General features: G+C 36.3%; 2 protein-coding genes across 4 annotated transcripts; one reads left to right on the top strand and one right to left on the bottom strand.

Moving 5' to 3' along the window:
- Nucleotides 1–3,899: 3,899 nt before the first annotated feature.
- Nucleotides 3,900–10,408, top strand: LOC141592539 (uncharacterized). Its single transcript, XM_074413262.1, has 2 exons — nucleotides 3,900–4,864; nucleotides 9,931–10,408. The coding sequence occupies exons 1-2, from the start codon at nucleotides 3,965–3,967 to the stop codon at nucleotides 10,087–10,089; spliced, it is 1,059 nt and encodes a 352-aa protein (XP_074269363.1). The 5' UTR covers nucleotides 3,900–3,964; the 3' UTR covers nucleotides 10,090–10,408.
- A 543-nt stretch (nucleotides 10,409–10,951) lies between these two features.
- LOC141592538 (nuclear transcription factor Y subunit A-7-like) lies at nucleotides 10,952–15,646 on the bottom strand. 3 transcript variants are annotated; one of them, XM_074413259.1, is made up of 6 exons: nucleotides 15,539–15,646; nucleotides 13,843–14,239; nucleotides 13,294–13,403; nucleotides 13,060–13,131; nucleotides 12,059–12,226; nucleotides 10,952–11,613 (listed from the first exon to the last, which is right to left on the bottom strand). In XM_074413259.1, exons 2-6 carry the CDS (start codon nucleotides 14,087–14,089, stop codon nucleotides 11,296–11,298), a joined length of 915 nt encoding a protein of 304 aa, XP_074269360.1. In that variant the 5' UTR covers nucleotides 14,090–14,239; nucleotides 15,539–15,646; the 3' UTR covers nucleotides 10,952–11,295. The 3 variants fall into 3 exon arrangements, with proteins under 3 accessions (XP_074269360.1, XP_074269362.1, XP_074269361.1); XM_074413261.1 differs by having other exon boundaries at nucleotides 15,271–15,549; XM_074413260.1 differs by lacking the exon at nucleotides 15,539–15,646 and adding an exon at nucleotides 14,361–14,655.
- Nucleotides 15,647–24,039: the final 8,393 nt, after the last annotated feature.

The following is a 24,039-nucleotide window of genomic DNA, read 5'->3' as shown; positions in this document are numbered from 1 at the left end:
GACGTCGTGTCTCACCCACACGCATCCCTCATATCTCAAGCCATTAATGTGCACATACTTCTTGGAGTGGGAAGCTCCAAGAGGCGATCCGAGCGTAAGACGGTTTCCCAACCTTTTTACGTCTCCTCAACAAACAAGTACCACCACCAATGGCCTCCAACACAACACAGCAATAACCACATATGATAAATGGAATACAACACCAAGCATATGACCGAATCATGAAGTCAATCCCAATATGTCATGGATAACAATCCCTCAAATACCAACATAATACACTAATCGACTCAAAAATACAATAGAGATGAAAGACACCCAAATATGCACACAAAATATTGAAACCGAGTAACCTATCTTTTCGAATTCTTCACAAGCAACTCGAATCTCATATGATTCTGTCTCTCAATACCGTCTTATTCCTAAACAAACCATGTAATACCATCACCAATACATCCAACACTATTATACAATACAAAACCCTTATTATTACCCACTAATTACCCATATTACACATACTAATTACTAACTAACCCAAGTGAAAACCCCCAAAAATTAGGATTAACACAAGACAAAGGAGAAGGTGGGATTTCAACTTACAAAGGTAGATCGGAGATTGGGAGGGATGTTCCATCTTCAATCCAAGCTTGAAGGTCATGGGAGAGGTTTAGGGAGCATCTATAGAGAGGGGGAAGTGTTTAGAGTAAGAAGGAACGAGAAGAAGAATGAAAGGGATAAGAGGTTTTGGATAAGGTGTAATCCTTAAATATGGTTTATCGGGTACTGTACAGCGCCACTCGGTCGAGTGACCGGTTCACTCGACCGAGTGCCACCCACTCGATCCGCTGGAAGCTCTACTCGGTCCACTGGTAGTCTACTAGGTCTAGTTTAGATCTAACTTGGTCTTGTGTACGATCATCCTTGCTTCCGAGTAGTTCCCACCAACTCTGAGGTATCCTCACGCATCTCAAGGTACTTTTGTGGGTCCCAAAGAATCCGGGTATTACATTTGATGCATGCCTTTTAGATGCGTTTATTCACATGTTTAGCACGCATTTCTATGAGCTTATTTGATTATTCATCCTATTTCCTCACGTATTTGCTACTTTGGGTGTGTTTCATGTTCCTTGCAGGTTTGATACTCATTTATGCATTCAGAAGGCAGATTTGTTCGATAATGGAACAAGAGGGAGCTTAGAGGAACTTAGACGATCTTAGGAGAGCGAGTAATGGAGTTTCATACATGTTGTCTAATGACAAGTACACATAGTTTGTTGACATCTATTCCCTGTCCATCGACTTGGCAAGATTTGTATGACATAGTGACTTGTGTTGTAGAGGATTGAAGGTTTGTCTATTGACTACTACTCATTGTCTTTTGTCGTACGCCTTTTGTCTATCGACCGTGGAGGAGTGTCGATCGACCACCCATGCTCCAGACAACACAGCAACTCGCAAAAGGGAGAATTAGCATTGTTGTCTATCGACCATCATAGGCTGTCTATCGACAACCTGTAGTCTGTCGATCGACCAAGTGCTTGTGTCGATAGACAGGCTGTGTGTTTTGGGCGTTTTTGAACGTCAGTTTGTTTAATTAGTTTTCTTCTTTTGGGCTTAGTATAAAAGCTCTTGTAAACCTTTTTATTAGGTTATCTTTCATTCTACTTTTCACGGCTAGAAACTCTATTGCGTAAAAACTCTCTTGAACTTTTAGATCTAGAAAAACTTGTAATCTCTTTTTGATACTTTCCGGATTATTGGTAATTTCAATTAACCTTCATTCTTCTTTAATCATTCTTATCTTCGCTTATCTCTCACTCGTTTTTATTATCGTTGATTTTATATTTAATTCCTTCTTTTATTCCTCTATCACGAATTCTTCCTTGAATATTATCTTTGTTATTATTGTTAATTCCGTTATGCATAGCTAATTTTCTTACTAGGATTTAGGGGAGCCATGAATTTATGACGGTTGTTAATTAGGTTTTAGATTGGTCAGTTATATTATGTCTTTATTGTTAATTGTAGCATTAAATCACGATTAGTCAGTTAATGTGCATGATTGATTAGTTGAACAGGGTTTGTCGGCCTAAGATCGAAAGCTTGGTGAGAGTTAGACCTGCTACAAACATTAGAGTGCCCTATTAAGTTGCGAGAGCCGGTTAAAATCATTCTAGGGCGATTAGCGATCCGAGAGGACCTTTTCACTACCTCTTAGACCAATATTTGTGACCGATCTGTGACCTAGATTGTGACCGTTGTTTTTAGTATAGTTAATCAAAAAAACAACCCTACTTGTTATTTAGACAAACTTGACTCAACAAATAGAACAATAACCTCCTTGTGGATACGATCCCCACTTTCCTAGCTATATTGGTTAGAAACCTTTGAGTTATTTTTAATAGGTTGTGACAGCCTCATCAGACATCTTGAGAGGGGAGAGGAAAAATTTCTAATTATTATTATTATTATTATTATTATTATTATTATTATTATTTCCCCTCACAACCACCACAACAACCTCATTTGAAACCCCAAAACCACCACAACCGCTAGATTTAGAGGTGGAATTAGAAGGCGGCGTGGAGGAGATGAGGCGGTATGAGGAACATAGGAAAATTAAGGTTTATGGATGAAGGGATGTGACGTGGAAAAGAGGAGATGGGCAGAGGTGGTGACCAGCGAGTTTACCGGCCGACGATTATGGTGTAGATTAGATGATTGGGTTGGCCGTTGGCGGTGGCAGGGGCGTTTGGTGGTGGTTGGATGGGTTAATAGTTTGGAACTTGTTATGAAAATGTTTAGTTTACATAAAACTTTCTACCGGAATTATCAGGTTAATTATAGGTCAAAATTAACCCAAGTCTACTCCAAGAAGAAGGTGATACTAGTATGGTTTATTGTGGGTTTAAATAAAGTTCGGCTATTATGAAAAAACGATCAACAATTCGGATTAATTTTATGAAATAATTCTTATTTCTTAGGATGTTTTTCAGAAAATCAGTAATTACTAGAGATGGCAGTCGGTCGGGGACCCGACCCAAACCCTGAGGGTCGGACCCTAATGGGTCGGGTATGGGTTTCATTTTTCAGACCCAATGAGTATGGGTCGGGTATGGGTCTTAAGAAAATATTTCGGGTCCGAGTCCGGGTCTAAGTTATGAGACCCATACTCGACCCTTAGACCCTTTATTAAAAAAAATCAAAATCAAAATCACAAATTTTCTGAATTCATCCGGTATTGATTTTAGGGTTCCGAGTTTGATTCTTTCACATGTATTTGGAGGTAAAATTAATTTAGGTCTTATTTGTTTTTCTTAATCTTTTTTATATGTATGTATATTGGATTTGGTAGTGTATACTCCCTCCATTCAACTCCACTTTACATGTTTGCTTTATCACGTTTGTCAACGCGACTTTTACGCGGTAAATATCTTTAGCTATGTATTTGCAAAAATTATAAAAGTTATATATTTTTAATGTACTCTTAAAGACGAATCAAATAAGATCCCACATGAATATATTTTAACTTATGTATTGAGAGAAAATTGAAGTTGAATATCCGCTTGTGAATAGTGTGCAAAAGAGAAACATGCAAAGTGGAGTTGAATGGAGGGAGTAATAGAGATTAATAAATTCATAATGTTAAAGTAGTATGAATTTTTTTTAATATTATAGACCTCATACATGTTAATCATGTTATTAAAGTGACTGAAACTCGGACCCGCGGGTAAACCCGGGCCAGACCCTTACCCATAGGGTTCGGGTATGGGTCCTCAAATTTTAGACCCTTGCGGGTCTAGGTCAGGTACAGGTTCAAAGGAAAAATCTCAGGTCCGGGTCCAGGTCTGAATGGACCCGACCCAAACCCGACCCATTGCCATCAGTTCATCAATCATCACCATCTCCACAAATTCTTAAAAACGATCTATCAGAAAACGAACACCACCTCCAACAAATCCTTTGAATGGACTCTCTATTCGCCACCTACGCTTCTTCCTCTGACGACGAACACGACGATCAACCACCACCGCAACCACCACCACTCAAACCACCTCAACAACCACCGTCTTCCAAACCTAGTTCTTCCCTCTTCTCCTCTCTCCCTAATCCCCTCTCTTCCTCTTCATCTTCTTCTTCCAAACCCTCTTCCTTATTCTCCATCCTCCCTCCCCCTTCTTCCCAAATTACCCCTATTTCACTCCCAAACCCTAACCCTAAAAGGGTCGTTCAATTCCGCCCTCCCCAATTCAATTCCCTCCCCGACGACGACGACGACGATGAAGATGAAGATGAAGATGAAGAAAGCAAAGAAGAAAAAGAGAGAAAGAAGCGAAGACAATTAAGTCATGATACTTCCGTCAAATCCTTCCTTTCTTCAATCCCTGCCCCCAAAAACTCCGGTATTTCCTCTCTAGGGGCTGCCCCCGGTGCCCGTCGCTCTATTATCGACACTGCCCCGACCCCAACCCCTGCCCCTACTCCTACCCCGATCCCAACTCCGGACCCGGTGCCGGAGGTGGGAATTGAGCAAAATGTGGATGATGGGTCTCATTTGTATACTTATGATCATACTAATGGATATGCCAATTACGAGGTTAATGGTGGGTATGAGGGTTATGGGCAGCAGCAAACTCAATATTACGATGGCGGAAATAGTGCCTGGAGTGATAATAGTGGGGTTGGTGGTGGTGGTAGTGTTGTGTCAAGTGGGGTTGATAGTTTTGTTGGTATGGGTGGTGGGAGAAGAAGGAAGGATCAATTGCCTCCTAAGATTGTGGAGGTTAAGCAGGATGAATTGATGAAGAATCGGCCGACCGAGGATAAGTCTAAGCTTACTGGCATGACCTATGGACCTTCTTATCAGGTACTACTACTGCTGCTGATTTGATTTTGTTGGTATTGTAGAATTTGCTGAATGCTTGTGTCTTCAATTTCATGAGATTTGGTTTTGATTTTGGTGATTGAAATATTCTTGCATTTCTAGCAATGATTCGATTTTATGTTTTGTTGGTGTTGATGTTGCATATGTAGCTGCTCAATTTGTGCATAGTTGGATATTTTGAGACATCTGTTTGTTTTGTCATAATGTTGACCCGGCTCACTGATAGACAACTGTAGCTTGGCCAATGAATTGTGTGTAGAGATGGTGTGTAACTGATGTCGCTTTGTTTATGACCTCCTTTGTGTTTCTTTCCCCTTCGTCCAGAAGTTCTTTTTTTAGGGAAATTCTGGAATCGTTATTAACACTTTAGAGTTCATCAAGGATTCGCAGGTTATATAAAACTCCATTTTAAAAACTCTACCTCCCAAAATACTTTTGGTTGAACTTTATGTGAACTTACTTTGGCTAACAAATAACAATAGTCTATTTCCATTTTAGGAGGGAAAGGGAAGGGAGGGGAGGGGAGGGGAGGGGAGGGGAGGGGAAGGAAGGGGAGGGGAGGGGAGGGGAGGGGAAGGAAAGGTAGGGGGGAAGGGGAGGGAAAATAAATTATGGTTGTTTGGATAACAAAAATGATGAGAGGGTGATGGAAGGGGAGGAAGACAGGGAGATGGTAGAGTGGATGGAGGATGTTGATGAAATGAGAGTAAAAAAAAAGTTTTCCTTCCAAATCTTGCCAATGATGGAAAGATTTTAGTTTGGTCTAAAGGAGGGAAACTAAATCCTCTCATTCCCCTCCCCTTCCATTTCCTTCATTCCATATATTGTAACCAAACAAAGGAAATTAAACCCCTCCCTTTCCCTCTAATTCTCTCAATCCAAACATACCCTAGAAGTATGCTGAGTTGTACTAATTCCCCAGTCTTGGGCAGGGGCAGATCTAGGGGACCCGGGTGGGCAGGTGCCCCCCATGAAATCCTAGAAATAAATATTTGTAAGTATCTTAAATATGCAGCAAGCTATGTTCTTAGTAGAAGAGTTGGTAGAGGTAGTGTATATGCATTTGTTAGGTACCAGGTTCGATTCTTATTGCTATGTAAGTTCAGTTAACTGATTCAAGTTTGATTCTTATTGCTATGTAAGTTTAGTTAACTGATTTTTTTTGTTATTTGGGCTTGGCCCATGTCCTTCATAGCTATTATTAATCTAGCCAAAAACTATTAGGATGAGGATTCGAACTCTGGACCTCTAGATAATATACCAACTACATTACCATTGAACCACTTGTGCTTATTGTTTATTTAAGGACTAGAATATAATATATCCTATAATTAGTAATGTTATCGTCAATTACTACAATGTAAATTTAATGAAATCTATAGCATTTTAGAGAAAAAAAATCAACATAAAACATAATCGAACCAACTAATTCGCCCTTTTTTGCTTAATTTCTACGACATTGGGAGAAAAAAATTTAAAAGTATTAAAATGTTTTTACGATAAAAATAAGGTACTAATTTTTTTTTCGGTGCCCCCCTTGCACAAAATTCCTGCGTCCGCCCCTGGTCTTGGGCCTTGTTTGGATACCAAAAATGGAGGGAAAGGGAGGGGAGTAGAGGGAGGGAAGGGAAAGGGAGGGAATGGAAGGGGATGGGGGAATGGGGGAATGGGTGTGTATGTTTATATACAATTTTCCTCATGGTGGAAAGATTTTAATTTGCCTTGGTGGAGGGAAAATAGATTCCTTCAAATCCCTCCCTCTCCATTTCCCTCTACCATTATTTGCTATCCAAACAAGGGTATTTAAATCCCCTACTCTCCCTCTCCTTACCCTCCAAATCCCTCCATCCAAACAAGCACTTAGTCTATGTTTTAATAAATGAGCCTCAGGCACGTGTAAGCGAAAGGCACGGTGAGGCGCTGCCTCTTTCTACGTACGACACAACAAAAGAGTCTCACTACTAATCAGGGTTGCCGAATACGTAATACGCTCGATACGAATTCGTAATACGAGTTCGCGATTCGCTCTATTTAGCGTATCCGATACGGTGAGCGTATTAAAAATAATATAATTCGCTAATACGTATCGATTCACTTAATATACAAGACGAGTAAAATAAAAAATAATTTCAGAAAAATACTTAAATTAATGAACACACTTCACGAAATTTGGATCTATAGGAAAACTCAAGAGCCATATTAATTACCTAGAGAAAGCACAAATTACAAGTTAAAAAATTGTTTCTTCTCAAGAAAGATCTAGAAGTCTACTTACTACGTTATGTCTATCTCTATGATCTAATCAAACCCAAGAAAACCCTTCATTTTTATCAGTAATCAGAAAAAAGAAAAAGAAAAAACCATTCAACTCATCTTCATCTTCTTCACAAATCAAACAAATAAAGATGAAATTAAAGCTAAATCTACCAACTTCATCTTCATCTTCTTCCCAAATCAAACTATTTAATAAACAGTAAAAAGGAATTCATTTATTCTCAATTTTCCTTTGAATCATTTACATAATTAAACCTAAAAAATCCCATGCTTCATGCAGAAATTAAGATGAAATCAAAGCTAAATCTACTAACTTCATATCAAAATGAGTACAAAGTGTAAGTATCTTTCATTTACTTTAGTTTTTTCTTTATTTTTTTTGTTTTGGCAAACTATTTCAGTTCGCTCTTTCTGGGCGAATTCATAACGAATTAGGCCGAACTGATTCGCTAACGAATTGCGAATTGATACGATCGTATCGATTCGCGATTCGCTAGGGGGTGGAGCGAATTCGGCAACCCTGCTACTAATGCATATTTTATATAGTATTTTTTTTGTTCTGGTTCTTTTATTATGCCATTCCTTTTTCCCATTATCCCTATCAACCATTCTTTACATTGTATCTCTAAATCGTAATCCAATAAGGGGGAATTGCTTCATGAAATTTTATTATGGAAAATACAAGTTTGTTTGTAGAAACAGCGCGCCTTTGCCTCGTCGCCATGATGCATGTCACCGTTCAAAACTAAGGTCTCAGTCAATAACTTGCATTTTTTTGTTATTAGGCTGTCTGACTGGCTCAATAGTTTATGTATTCTGCTCTCTTCTCTCTCTCCAAGGCCCCAAAATATTACATCCATCCAGATTTCACAGCACCACCAACCAGCTGTCGAGCTCACTACACCAGCAACAGTCTCTTGGGCATTTTCTCCATTGCATACTGGTAGCCACTAGCTCACAAGTGAGTTGACTCGTCCCAACCAACATCATCCAAATTCCAAACATTCATTGCTGCATTTATATTCGCATCTTTACAGCCACCCAAACCTCAGCACGCCACCTGTCATCAACTACCATCATCGCCAAAACACCAGCAGCTGTGGACCATATCACTTCACCTTCCTTCACAATGAACCGTGACCATATTTAGCAGCTGCAACAACCTATGACCATATTTTTTAATTTTTTTTATCCTGGCCCATCTATAGCTGCATTTGTTCTTCTTATGCTGACTCACTGTGTTACCCCAACTCTTACTCTATCGACTATCTGCGTTCAACCCTCAGGCCTAAACACTTGACATGGATACGACACTTGAATATATGCATATTTTTCATAAAGGTAGCAGAGTCCGGTACTTAGACATGCACACGTGTCGGATAACTCTAAATAAGCCTGACTAACTCACTAACATAGTTGACCCACGATATTAAATCAACTGCTCCACCGTAATGCAACCATTTTGTGAAGGTTTTGAGAATCGCGGTTACCATATATGTGGGATACGGGCCTCGTTTAGTGAGATTACTAAAATAGGTGACTGATATGGCGATCATAACAGGTCTTTGATACTATGTGCTAATCTAACTAATCAGAACTGTTTAGGACCGTGGCCAACTCACTGTATAACAATGGCTGGCGTAGCTTATGATGTTAGTAGGAGCTCCCTTGAAGCATTGCCAACCAACCATGCTTATGTTCAGGAGTCGGGAGTCAGGACTCAGGAGTATATTTTGCGATGGGTTCCTTCATGGATTTTTCCCAGAAACGTATGTTTGTGTATTATGCTGTCCCAGGAATAAAAGTAGCTTATTTAAAGCTTCGGTTAGTAGAATTTGGTTTGAGGATCTGAAGTTGCATGACAAAACCCCTCCGCTTGCCACTTGTAAGCCATCATCATATTTAATATGCTCATGGAGATTCATAAATAGATAAAGCTTTGTATTTCCCTATCACGCCGATCTCTTGGTTTTCAAATTCTTGCAATTTCAGGGGCTTCGCCCCTCTTGCGTACCAAAGAAAAAAAAAACAATTTCAGTTTACACGTCAGGAGAGGAGCTTACGTGCCTGGCTGCCATAGCAAAAAAATTCAGAGATTGGGATGATAACAAAAACTTGTAGCTGAGTGTCTCCTTGTTTCCTTGAACCATAGTCTACCAAACTGAAATTAGTGCAACACCTTTGTGATGTGATACTAGCTTGTCTGATATGTATTTTGATTCATTTTTAAAAAAAAATTAGTAGCTGCACTGCATTATCTAACATCATAAACCCCAGGTCCTGCCAACAGTGGATTCTCAGTGGATGTTTCTTATGGCCATCTTTTTTTGCTGCTCTGAATCCTGATACTCTTTTGTAATCGGACGAAAACTTATTCGAGATGGTTTCACGCGTGAAACCAATCCGTTGTCAATATAACTAAATGAAAAATAGATTAGTATTTCTATTGGTCTAACAATTAAGACGGTCTCATACAAGACTTGGGGCTAAGGGGGAAAGGAGAGGAAGGGGCGGAGAAAGGAATGAAGTAGTTGAGTATTCTGTTTAAATATTTCTTATGTTGGATAGGATTTAATTTGCTTAGTGGAGGAAAAATGAATCTCTCCATCTCCCTTACCTTCCATTTTCCTGTTTTATTTTTTAAGCAAATAAGGAAAATTATCTCACCCTTTCGTGTAAATTCTTCCATGCAAACAAAGTCTTTACTGTTGTAATTGTCTTATCAACTAATTTGACCTGCTATTTACCTGTTAACTTCTGTACTTGTTTTGCAGCCGGCGTCGAGTAAGGGCAAACCGTCGAAACTCCACAAACGAAAGCATCAGATTGGCTCTTTGTATTTTGATATGAGGCAAAATGAACCGGAGCTTGCAGAACGGCGTGCCAAAGGTTTTCTGACTAAAGCTGAAACACATGCAAAGTATGGCTGGTGATCTTGAATTTGTCGTTCTGCATGTAATCATCAGGATCGTTGTCCAGATTGAATTCTTAGCGTCTACCTTGAGAGCTCGGGTAAGGTAATTAAGCTTTTAGACACTAGGGTAATTGTTGTTGTATTGGGAACCATGCATCTTATACACGTTATAGTTCCAAAGCAAAGTTTTTTTTTTCCACATTTGTTAAGAGTACCAGTTTGCAGTGCTATATTTATTCTATGTTACTCTATGCTAAGACAAATGTGACTGCTCTCGCGGCAATTTGTATAATTTGATTGATTAGAAGTTAAAACCAATGCTTCAGTCATGTTCTTCACTGCACAGTTTCATTATTATTCAGTTGAAAATTTTAAAGTGCGTTTTTTTTTATCTTTCCCGTTTTATGGAAGATGGAAAAGTATGCCAGATACGATTACCCAAAATCACATGGTTTTGCTCAACTCCGTCGACATTGATGTACTCAGCTCGGAGTAGACCATCTACAACGAGTCCTCTTAGCGATACTCTCTTATAAATTATCATTCCAATTCAGATCAACTCCGCTCATCATTTTTTTGCCTTTTTTTTTAGTGTTACAATGCTCCTCAAACTTGGTGACTAGTCTATGTCAGTCTCGAGCCAACCTCTTGGCTCTTAACATGCACTTTGCCTTTGCGAATGCACTTCAATGAACAGTGTTAGTTGAACTACAATTCTCATGTTAGACGGTCTCTTTATGTGAGTTGTTATTTATTTTACTTTATTTTTTCATTGATAATTCATCACAGTATGGAGTATACTTGTACTATAATTCATCACATTTTGTAGGCATTTTGGAAAGCGTCCTCAAATCTAAAAACACATACAACACACAACATTTCTCAAGATTTTTTTTTTTTTTTTTTCTTTCTGGCAACTAACATTTCTCAAGATAAATGACTGCAAAACCTTTATAAAACAGTTGTGATGTGATGTCACAGCCCAATTTATAAAGTACCGATAACAAAAGTATTAGCTTCTAAATCAGTAAAACATGAAACACACCAAGAATGTCAAACATTACAATCAATGTCAAAAATCCAGAAATAGAACATAGGGAAACACAATTAGTGAAATAAGTTCCATATTTTCATAAAGCCAAGGATGAGTTGCCTGGCCAGTGCTTAGCTGCTTCAAATTTCAGCTATCACCGGACCACTGGAGAACGATGCTGCTGATTTTGGACTATCCATAAACCCGGCCATTCCGTTGCATGGTTCCACCAGACGAAATTCCCAAGAACCTGCCATCTGTCGGCTGGTAAAAACCGTTACCACTCGATATATTCGAGGTCCCACTTTCAATGCGTTGTGACTGATTATAGGATTCAAACCCCAACGGATTCACGTTGTCATACCCAAATTGGTTAGGGCTAGAACTTGAGTGGTTACTGTAAGCTGAGTTTGTGTCCGATTGTTGCATCTTTTTTGTGCTGAGGAACCGGCCGCCGGTTCCCCTGACCCGGTTTAGAGCATGACGATGCCTCGACTCATGAAGATAAGGCTGCAAAAACAGTAAAGAATTATCACGAGCCCGTAAGTGAGAGTGAGTCTTTGACATTCTTTCGTGCGAGACCATCACGGCATTTCTTGTGCGATTATCCAAATCTTTATGTATTCTTCGTATAATCATAGGGTTAATGAGGTGCTCTCTTAAGTCTTACCTATATGGCAGTCTCATATAAGTTGCTACGCATCACGACTACTTTTTATGGTTCCCAAAGTTACCCCGGGCGCATTTATAGGCCGCGTTAATAGTGCAATGACCAAGATTAGGTTGCTACAATTGATTCCCGAAAGCCGGTATTTAATACTACGATGGTGATAGCAATAATGACATGCATGGGGCATGTGAATTATTTGGGGTGAAAGGGAGTCATGAGATTTAAAGACCAAGTGAATCAGTCTATGAATGTTACTGGAAAAGCAAAGCAAGAAAAAGAATTAACCTTCCGAGCTTTGATCAGCTTATTTTGGGCCTCTAGCTTTGCTCGTGACTGTCGTCTTCTCAGGATTCCATGGTATTGTTTAGCATTGACGTAAATGGGTTCATCTTCAGAGATATCAAGTGGTAATGGTACTCTTGCATTGGTTACCCCCATCATCTGACTTTGAAACTGGTGTAATAACAAGAAATTAGTCAAATACTGTAACACGGTTCCAGGGAACTTCCACTCTAGAGGAAGCATTGAAAATGGAGTAAAATATAGCGATATACAAGAAATAATATAAGACAGTTGTATGCATACAGCCTAGCCATTTGATGTAGTACGCTTCATTTAGTAATAACAGATTCCAAGGCGCCAAGGCCTGTGGTATTAAATTGCAGCATCCGTAGACATCGTGATCGCCTGCACAATGACACAGTTTATAGCTGCTTTTTTTTTCAGCCGAATGGTCTAGAAGTATATGTGTTGGATATATATCATCCAAAGATTAGCCCTCCAAATTCCAATCCACACCAAACCATCCATATTTGCAAATTCCTCTCACATATAAGTGGGACATAGAAAGCGGGACTTCAAATATGTCGAGTGCATTGGAGGGATCTTGAAAATGATAGCCTTTGATCTTGAAAATAATCTTTGGAGACTAATCTCGATTAATGCGCCATAAATGTCACTAATGCCCGTTACAAATTACAATAACCTCCAAAGTTTACAGAATAGCATTGCTGGAAGAAGGTACTATTATAATTATATCAAGAGAGACTTATAATCATAGATGAGACCGAGGTCTGACCAAAGCTGGATACTTCTACTAGTGATTTTGCATCTCCTCTTAACAAACTAGGACTAAATCCCATAAAGTTTCCAGGCATGTTATTTGCAACAATGCATCATTTGAAGTTTTGCGGAGCAGTTATAGGAGTATCAAAACATAACATTCTCAAACCAGGCATCGAATAGTAAAAATAAATATTCAATTCAGGCAGCTTGCGGAGACATACAAGAGGAGTCGATCCATAAGCAGGCAAATACCCGTTGAAGTAGGGATCGCCGCCATGATGAGGCATGCATGCCTGCCAAGAACACAGTTTCTTGATTAGGATAACAGAATAAGCAACCACACGGACGATAGAAATTCTTGTATGAGACAGTCTCGCACTAAAATAGTGTGAGACCGTCCAACTACAATTATTATTATTATTATTATATTTCTATATTTCAACTTCTCCGCTTACTGTTGGAAGGCCGTAATTAGTATGAGCAGTATTAGGGGAAGTGCCAGGATGGCCCATCATGTAAACTGGTTTCATTCCGCCTAAATTATTTCCACCACTGACTTCCTGTCCTACAAATGAGACGAAATGGAAATTAGATACACAGAAAGTAAATAGTAAATATCACGTATCGATATTGGTAAAATGTAATTTCTTTGGAAGCTCAAATCAAATCACTTCATTTCCATTTCAGGTAATAAGCCGCAAAAAACACTCCTATGTGAGTGTTCGAACCATATCTTCCTTCGTATGTTTTTCATCTCAATTATATACAATCGCAAAGCAACGGAAACGAATTCATGTGAATAGACTCAATAGAGGTAGTACTCCTTCCATTTTTTCAATTTAGCACCACCCAATTTTTTTGGGAGGGGAAATTCTAAAAGTAGGGCTGAGAGGAAAACACGGAGAGCGAAATAGCTATCACTTATTGGTACTATTGAGAGCACTTATATATAATCAGTCTATCATTCAATTGTCATCGCAGTTAAGTGAGAAGAATTGAAATACCAGATTCCGATGACAAGCATAGATCCTGAGAATGGGTCCCTGCTGCAGCAGTCAAATCAGGGTTCGATTGAGTAGATTGACTTGAAGACGAGTCCTGACCATGTAACTGAAAGCCCAAAGGCATCGCATTGAGGTGCAATTGGGGTGGAGAATCCACTTTCAAGCTCAAGCCCTTCGACAGAGATTCAGACATGTTCTGATCGTTCGAAGTCCACCATTGGGGATGATTTGAATACAAGTGGGACATTGACTAAAACTGGTTTTAACTTAACAGTAGATAATTCTTAGTAAGCCAAGATCGAGCACAAATCTTTGACTGGTGGATTACCCCTTGACGGGGTAGAATCTCGTTAAGGCCTTACTAAAAGCGCCTTTTCCAGGTCTTGCAGAAGTTTATCTGCACCATATCAAACAAACAATTTGTAGCATCAGTACATAAACCAGTCATATTTATCTACAGGACTGCAAGCCTGCAATGCTAAAGCACAAGTGCACATAAAAATCGTCTCGGAACTTACAAATACATGTGACACAAAAGTAATATGGATTGAAGAAATATGGCATTGCATAAGACAATGAGTTGAAAGGAATCATGTGAATTATGGAGTTTGACTCTTTTTTTCTCTAATTTCTTTCTTTTCACTTTTCTTATTATGCCTTTCTTCCCTAATCTTCATTGTTTTTCCTCCTCAGAATCATGGCTGTAATAAATCGACATATCAGTCGACCCAATTATTTATAACTAAGGCTTCGTTGTTGATGTTGCTTCTTCGCTTGTTGGAAGAAGCCAAAAAAAGTAGACCAAAAGACACTAATTTTCCAAGGAAGGATATGTGTACAAACAGAAAACCAACCACATAAGTGAATGCCTAGAATTCTGGTAAGGTCATCAAGACGTGGTAGTGTGTTACTTATGACCTGGGTTCAAAATTCGTCAACATCATATTGGCCTTTATTCCATGGGGAAAAAATAGCAACAAGGGTGACATTTGACAAATATCTCCCACCAACCCAACCCCAAGACTTTGGATGAAATGTTGATCAACCCCAAAAAAAAATAAAAATAAAAAATCAGCCAACCAAAATAATAGAACACTAGTACATAATTGAGCAGGAAAAGAAACAAGATTCAACACCTAATTTGGGAATTTCTAAAAAAAATTCCTATTAATACCATAAAGAGCAACAAAAACAACCAAAGATAACATACCTATGCTTTATCATACCCAAAGTAAGTAACCAACAAAAAACTTTCACCAATAACAAATAAGTGAATTTAACCCAATAGGGATTTTTCATCAGATTACTCCACCCACAACTTTCCATTTTTGTATTTTAACCCAAATGAGCACTTGGTTGAGCTAGGGGTGGCTAACAGAGGCGGTCGACAAAATGAAAAAGTTTCGATTTTATTTTCTATGTATATACCTTAATTCATTAGTAGTTCGCCACCTAAACGAAAAATCTTGGCTCCGCCACATGCATACACAAACCAACATAACATATGCAGACTCAAATATTCTCATAAATTTAACTAGAGAGATACAAAACTTTAAATACCCATGATTATTTTTGGAAAAAAAATGGTAACCACAAATAGTAAAAAGTAAAAGAAGCCATATAAGGAAAAGATAAGGATGAAAATATTGAATAAATAGAAGTATATAGTTTTAGAGAGATAATTAAAAGTATTCACCTTTGGGATTTGAAGAAGGAAGGAATACACAAGTCACAATTGTTGTGTTGAAATTGAGCATGTCTCCTCCTCCTTAACAACTTAACCTCCAATCCCCATCTTATTTTATTTTATTTTATTTTATTTATTGTTTTGTTATTTTATTTTATTTATTATTTTATTATTATATTTGGATTTGGATTATTTAAAGCCAAGTTGTGAGTTGTGATGATTCTTTGTTGTCAACTATTGGGAATTGAGGATTTGTTTGGGGAAAGAAGAAGAGAATAGTGTCATTAATTAAAATTGCATTGTGTATTAATTATAGACTGCTCCAGTTACCAACTACATATATACAGTAATAGAGTAGAAGAGGAGTGGTACCCTTCAATCTGGAAACCAACAAACATTATTTAATTTTATTTGACAGTGAGTAAACCAAACATTGCTTACTCTGTCCACTTTTACATTTTAAAATATTAAGTTGTCTGTTAGTCTTGCTTAATATCACAATTTATAGACCATATATCAGATATACTACATTTGATTGTATATTTTCTGAGTTTTATTCTAAAGTTTTTGGGTTTTGCTTTAAATATTGTATGAGTTTTAGTATAAAGTTTTTGAGTACGTTCACCTTAAACATTAAACTAAAAATATATACAATATTGCTCAAAAATTATACATAAAAATTCAAGTATGCCTAGAAAAAATGCATGTATGCTCAATAACTAAAAGGGTCTGAGGTAATATATCAGATGCGTAATCATTTTTCTCCGTCTTACTTATAATATACTTACCCATTCATTATTCTTTATATGTCGTTTAAAATGAATGACAAATTTACTCTTTATATATCATTTGCATTTTCATATACACTATTAGAGCAATAACAATAGTGGTTCTTAGTATTAGGGTGATCACTAAGAACCCAAAATAAAAAGTTCTTCTATTACAGGTAAAAAGGTTGTTTTAACTTTAAGAATTAAGTTCTAAAATAAGAACTTGGTTGTTCATAACTTCATACATGAGAATTTGAGAACCAAAAAGACTACGTTGAAAATTGTGGAAGACCAATTACTTATTTTATACAAATGTCATCTATTGTGGGCAAAAATTCTTAAATATTGAAACTAATAAAATATGATATGGCATAAGAAGAACTTAATGTAAAGTTCTTCTATTGCTATTGCTCTTACAAGTTTTACTTAATCTTGTCTTATTATTAAATGAGCAACATAGTATGGAACTATGGAAGGAAGAAGTCGAGATTGTGAGATTTTGTGCAATTTTGTGTGAAGTTGTACTGTTAAAAAAACGATAGTAATATAAAATGACCTTGCACAATACCACTGTAACACATATATAGAGTACCTGAGTACTTGTTAATGTGTATACTCACTTGTTTTAACAATTGGGGTCCGGGGATTAGAGAGTCAGAAGGGAAGTGTATGGAGGAAGTGTATTTTACATGTCTAATTAAAATCCCAAGGCTTAAAAAAAGGATCCGAAATGGGAAGTGGATGAAATTATTTTCTTTCTCATTCTCTTGTGAGATGGAAAGGGCGGACGCGTTCGAGTTAGTCAATCTGGATGGAGTTAGAATGTATATTGGGTAGCTTGAGTTTGGATCATATAAGCTTTGGGTGATACAGAGTACTAGCATAGGTCTAACAAGAGTTACGCGGAAATTTATCAAATTTTATTAGAAAACCGTTCTGACAAAGTTATATTTTATCAAAAACTAGTTACATTTTATTGTAAATTAGTTATATTTTCTCCGTCTTAATTTCAAACAAAAAAGGTTAATCTTATGGGAGATTTGCTGGACTTATTTATACAAGTCATTTCACGACATTAGTCATTACATATAAAAATATGAGTAAATATTATCACATTATTCATCAATTTCAAGGCTATTATCTACCAAATTTGATGGTGGTAAGCCTCAAATTTGCCCTAAACTCTAAATAACTTATAGTTATGTGTTTAAAATAACTCTTCTCTTTCATTTGTTGGAGTTTGTTCTCGTCGGTGTGTGAGTTTCGTCATCACCTTTGTAGTTTTATTCTTGAGAGGTTTAAGAATTATGTGAAAGATCAATGCTCTTATGTTTATTGATATGGCGGTGCACTAAATGTAAGATCATCGCATACAATTTGTTAGATCAGACAAGAATATTTCTTTCTTAACTTTATCGTCTCTATAGATCTTCTAAAATATGGCTATACGAAGAACAATGGTATTACAAAGGCTATACATAAGCGATTTTATTTAATATATCATCTCTGATTACTAGAAAATTCCTCATTTCCTTAGTTTTGCCATGTTCTTTAGAATTGTTCCATTTCTTATCTAAGTATGATTTGTGTGACTACAATTCAATATTGTGATGGTGAGACCCATCACTCACTCACACCAATGTGATTCCTTTTAATATTTGTGCAAAAACTAAATGGACAATTCGTAAAAGGGAGAAGTGAACCGGTGAATTTCTTTTAGAAAGAGTGTATTTTGTTCAATCATTACAAGTTTGTATTAGGTTGATTTTAATTTCTTTTACAATTGTTGTACAACTTACTATAAATAATAATGAAATTAATTTTTTATTTACAAAAATTGCATATTCATATATAAGAGATTTTCTTAAAAAATCTAATAATAGTTTTAAAATATTTTAATGAAATTAAGTTTTAAAAAAAAACATAAGAAAAAAGAGCTAAGTCTCTTGTAAAATAGACTTACGATAAAACATTATATAACCATTAACAAAGTAGCTCTAATTAGGTAATTGTGGTAGACTAGTAGTTAGTGGAGATTATTAAAATGGAAAAGTAAATAAACCGATAGTTTTACATTAACCTTTACAATGTACAATTGTATATAGGTATTATATTTCTCCCTTTACAATTATTAGTTAGTGCTCGTTTGGTTTATATAGGAATTGGACTCCTGTGGTAGTTTACAACTAAGCGGATTTCAATTCTCATATGCAATTCAGACGAAATGGCAAAAACGTGGTTGGTTGTCTTGGTGGAATTTATTTTTTCCATGAATTGAACTCTCATGGTTTGTTTGGTTGAACCAAGTAATTCACCCGATTTTAATTTCTAAATATCAATATATCCCTCTGGAATATTACTAACATCTAATTTTTTAAAGGAGATTAATGAGTAAATTTGGTGGGATAAGATGGAGGAGTTTCCAATTTTACTTGCTATATTTAGGCAACTGAACGAATTTCAAAAAAAACTCAATTCATAAAATTTTAAATCTCCCATAAATTAAGTGGACAATCAAACAAGCACTTATATTTGTTTGAAAATTCCCACACCAAAAATTAAATAAATAACTACCTACTAGTTGAGATCCCGTGCTAAAGCACGGTATTTGTGAAGGTTTAGTGTAAATTAATTGAGCTTCAATTTTTACGTAAATGGGTTGTAATTATAATAGTATGTACGTTATTTATAAGGGCAAAATTTATTTATACATCATAATATTTTGGAGATTTTATTTGTATTAATTATACTCTTTAATTGTATTCTATAATTTATATTATATTTTATGCAAACACTATAATATTTGGAGCTAGAACTTTTCTGTGTATAGAAATATAACTGAATATATTATTTGTGGCAAAGATTGCGCATATAGTTATGGAAATTCTATTAGTATTAAATAAGGTAATATTTAATATAAAATATCAATGTTTGGGGCCACCGAGTTTCTTGTTTTACAGAAAAAATTATACTTACATATCGAATTTTTTCGTTAGCCCACTAATGCATTGAATGGTAGTGAATTAAGATGACAAAAAAATAGGCCCGTTTATAAAAAAAATGCATTTGGACGAAAAAAACAATAAGTTTTCTTATTCTTTTAGTGGGGGTTGGACCCATGTAGGAATATCTTTTGTGAAGAACGGACAAGCGTTGGACTGTTGGTAAAGCCAAGTCTTGTGAAAAAGAAGAGACAATAGTGAATTGTCGTTTAGTGAAATATTAAATTAGTTAAATCCAACATCTGTGTCACCCTTGATCATTGTAGTGGCCGTGGGTCATGTCAGCAACGTCAGGTAGGGCCTACATAATTTAGTAGGCGTGTGGAGGCCATGGTAATTGGTAATAGTAATACCCAAGTGTACTGTGTACGACGTGGTTTACCCGATTTGGTTCTGTCGGGCCAAATCGGAATGGATCCTCATCTGTCATGTCCGTCCTATACTAGTATACTCCTTATTAATTATCAACTTTATCGGGTCTACTTTATGGTAAAGCTACATGTTAAAACAACAAGTCTCATGGAAGACGGATACATCTGTTACAAGCTAAAAACGGGTCAAGTAATATTCAAGTAGGTAAATAAGATAAAAGCAGAATGAGATTAGGGAATAACATTCTGCTTTTATCTTATCTACCCACTTGGGTATTATTTGACCCATCTTCAGCTTGTGATAAATATATCCGTCTTCAATGAGAATTTGTGCATGTTAAAACAAATCGAGATGAGCAATTAATTTTTTTCATTGCATCTTTGTCGTTTCGGAGTGATTATTCATTTGTCTACTTTGATTGTTTGTTATTCACCTCGTCCCTGGTTTACCCCATTAATTTTGGCATGAAAACCCAAAAAAGTGTATCTAAAAGGATAAAATGCATATGTAACATACAATCCGTATTTACTTAGGATTTGTTATTTCGACTGAAAATATCTAAATTGAATTGAATTGAATGTAGTTGAATTGAACTGAACTGAACTGAAGTAATGCCTTATTCTTTTCTACTGAATATGAGTTGAACTGAACTGAATGGATCTGATAGAATGGAGCTGAAGTACGTGTAACACCCCCTCATACTAAGGTACCTTACCAAGGACTACTCTAGCATGAGAAGCTGTTACCATCTCGGTTGCCCGAGGTTAGTATATCAAAAGCAACAATCCAAAACAAATATATTAAAGTATAAAGAGTAACGATTACATTATCTCAGACCAACCCAAAATAAAAGTGTAAGGGCCTCAATACAACTGAAATCAAAGACATGACTAAACTCGAATAATGGATGCTAGACTCAAGTGATGACTCCCCATGACTGTCCCATGGCTAAACATCCGCATTACTGTCATAATCGCGCTCACCATCCCCAAATGGATCACCGCAGTTTTACAAAACAACAACACGGCGTCGCAGATCGTTCAATCAAGATAAGACAAACAAACAATGTAACCTACCGATCATCCTCCACAAGAATCGACTACACACCGAAGTGTGTAGCCCTGCCAGATTACGCATCGCAACAGGTAATCCACTCCGCCAGTGGGTGACCGCAGCCCATCCCCACCAAGTCCAGCTCATCAACGAGCGACTAACAATCCCTGTCCCTTAATGTGCACATCCCCTCTCGTGACAGGTTCCACGGAGGGCGAACTAGGGTGTGAAGCCACTCCCGCAAGTGACTCCACCACAATCACACACACTACAGCATCACAGCTGTCACAACCCACAACCGTCACATCACAACCACACCAACACCGTCACCACAACACCCATCCTCCGATGATCAGCAGATAACATCAACTATGAAACATATGCAATCTTAATCAATTAACAGTACTGAGTAGGAGAAACCCTACCTTTTCGCAATCCGCTATGCTGCAATCAATCATACAAATGCATAACAAATACCACATCGTCACCTACAACAATGGTAATCAACAATCAACACATATATGATGAGCAAACCCTAAACCCCCAAACTAATCTAAACTAGGGTTTGCTAACTTATAAGAACAACAATAGATCAATAAAGATAAGACACTTACTATGACGACTGACACGGAATATGGTGCTAGAATCCACAATCGATGACCTTTGCCTTGGAATTGATGAAGACGATTAGGGGGGAGGGGGCGGGGGGAAACGTAGTTTATGTTTTGGAAGAAAATGCCTTTATAAACTGACAAACGATTATATAAATAATCTCTAATCATTTTAATCAAAACCGCGGAAATAATACCCGACAGACCGGATACTCGGTCGAGTATAAAGTATACTTACTTTAGTACCCACTACTGATCGAGTATTCAAAGATACTCGCCGAAGTGTTCTGGGCAAGAGCCAAACAGGCTACACGACACACTCTACTCGATCGAGTAGGCCATACTCGGTCGAGTACCAGCCTATAAAATCCGTAGTATTACAGTACGACACTGTTCTTTTGGACTTAATTTCAGCTCATTTCAATTCAGTTCAACTCTATTCAGTTCAACTCATTTTAACTTCACTCAGTTCAGCTCATCTCTTCATAAATTAACTTTTACTTCAGTTCAATTCAATTCAACTCAATTAAGTTCAGTTCAGTTCAGCTCTTCTCAGCCGAAAAGAACAGGACCTAAGAGTTAATTTATAAATAAATGAGTTGAGTTGAACTGAACTGAACTAAACTGAACTGAACTGAACTAAACTAAACAGGAATGAGCTGAAATTAAGGTAGAAAGAACATAACTTAAGACTTAATTTGTAAAAAGAAGAGCTGAACAGAACTTATTTGAACTGAAATGAATTAAAATTAAGTCCAAAAGAACATGGTCTTACCTTCTATATTAGAGTTATTTTTAAACAATAATTTAGATATCCACAAAATCTATTGTTCACTTGTCACTCAATAATAAACATACGACCCACTTGTCCATGATCTTGGAACTAACACAAAATTTTATTATAGACGGCACATATCCGTCTAAACTAAAGACGAGCCAAATGCAATACCACATTCTTAATAGGATAAGCAACAAGTGAGGTTGTGGAGGGCTAAATATGTCACCACTTTTAAACTATTTGACCCATCTTTAACAATAAACAAATATATAGCAAGACTAGCTGTGGAACTAATTTGAATTGCATAAAAACATAACAATCAAAGAGTTTGTGTCTTGACTCTTGATTAACGCCATCGTTCACTATTACTCTATATAATGCCTTAACTTTGATAGTTGTCACTTCAAACAAGTATCAAGGGATTAAGGAGTTTCCTCTATATAATCTATTTGTCTTATCCTAAAAGTAATGCAAATCATAACTTTTGTATTTTGAATCAGAAATTTGTAGCTTCTCAATATCATAAAATACCTCTCCCTCATACTAGTAGTCATGGTTATCACATCGATAATGAATATGCAAGTCTGTTTGTCTGTTTCGCTTGTTTGTTCTTTCCGTTTTATTTCTTTTTTCGCATTTGTTATACTCTTTTTGTCTCGGTCTATTGTTATCTATTTTCTTTTCAAGGTATATCCCCTATTTATAAAAGCTGAAGCATTTCAAGGTTTCCTATTGGCTAATGAAATTCATAAGTAAAGCAACCCACGTTCAACTCTAAAGATTTAATTAACCTCTCTCCTCACTTTGCCATTTAATTACTCTCTCTCCTCATTTTACCATTTAATTACTCTCTCCTTATTTTACCACTTAATTACCCCTCTCCTTATTTTACCACTTAATTACCCCCCACCCCATTATATTATATGCTTATGCTTTATATCTCCGTATATTATATACTTCTATATACCTCTATATATTCTTTCTTATCTACACTTCTTTATGCTAATTTGAAATAACCAAAATTACATAATTACAGTCCAAATTACAAAAAAATGACAACCAAAATTTTACATACCCGAAAAATAAAATTACATACCCTAATCAGAACAAAAAAATAAAAATTGCAGTTCAAGTTGCAAAAAATCCCATACACAAAAAATAAAATAAAATTACATACCCAAATTTTTAAAAATTACATTACACTAAAATAACAAATCTTAAAAATTACAGTCCAAAAATTACATTACATTAAAATTACAAATGCCATAGACTATTAAAACTGAACCACTTTGGCACATATTCGAAAAAGAAATAATGAAGAAATAAGTTATGGAAAAAAAAATAAAAAAAATATTTGCATAAAAAATGAAGCACCAATTTTCATATGTAAAATATAATAATAAAATAACATAATCCTATAATGAAAAAACACAGTGAGTAATTAAATTTCAGAACTCCTTAGAAAATAATATATTTGATAATTTCGTCTTTAAAAGCCTACCAAAATAGTTTTGTATTTCAGAAATCAAAATTGTAATCAATGAGCTTTGTGTTTCACAATCAAAACAGCAAAATTGTTCACATGCATGAAACAAAACCAATGAGTTTAAACAACAAATATGAAAATCTTTACCTATTTTTCTAGAATTGTTAATTTTAGTGTCAATATTGATGAGAAAGATAAAAATAATGAATTAATAATAACAAAAAAAACTATTTATTGGGGCAGGACTTTATATTCTCATGGAAATAAAGATGAAATTATAGTGGACGGCAGATTTTAGTGGAAAATAGTGGAAAGGAAAAAAGTTATAAAAAAAATGAGCATTGATGATTTGAAGGGAGGGGGCGGCAGTCGGCAGATGAAGCCATCTTAGCCATGAAGGTCGGTAAATCAAATGAGCATTTAGGTTTTATATTGAGG

Source organism: Silene latifolia, chromosome 7, assembly GCF_048544455.1.
Source record: "Silene latifolia isolate original U9 population chromosome 7, ASM4854445v1, whole genome shotgun sequence".
NCBI lineage: Eukaryota > Viridiplantae > Streptophyta > Magnoliopsida > Caryophyllales > Caryophyllaceae > Silene > Silene latifolia.
The sequence above is the reverse complement of the archived record's forward strand: the minus strand, read 5'-3'. Positions and strand labels throughout refer to the sequence as shown.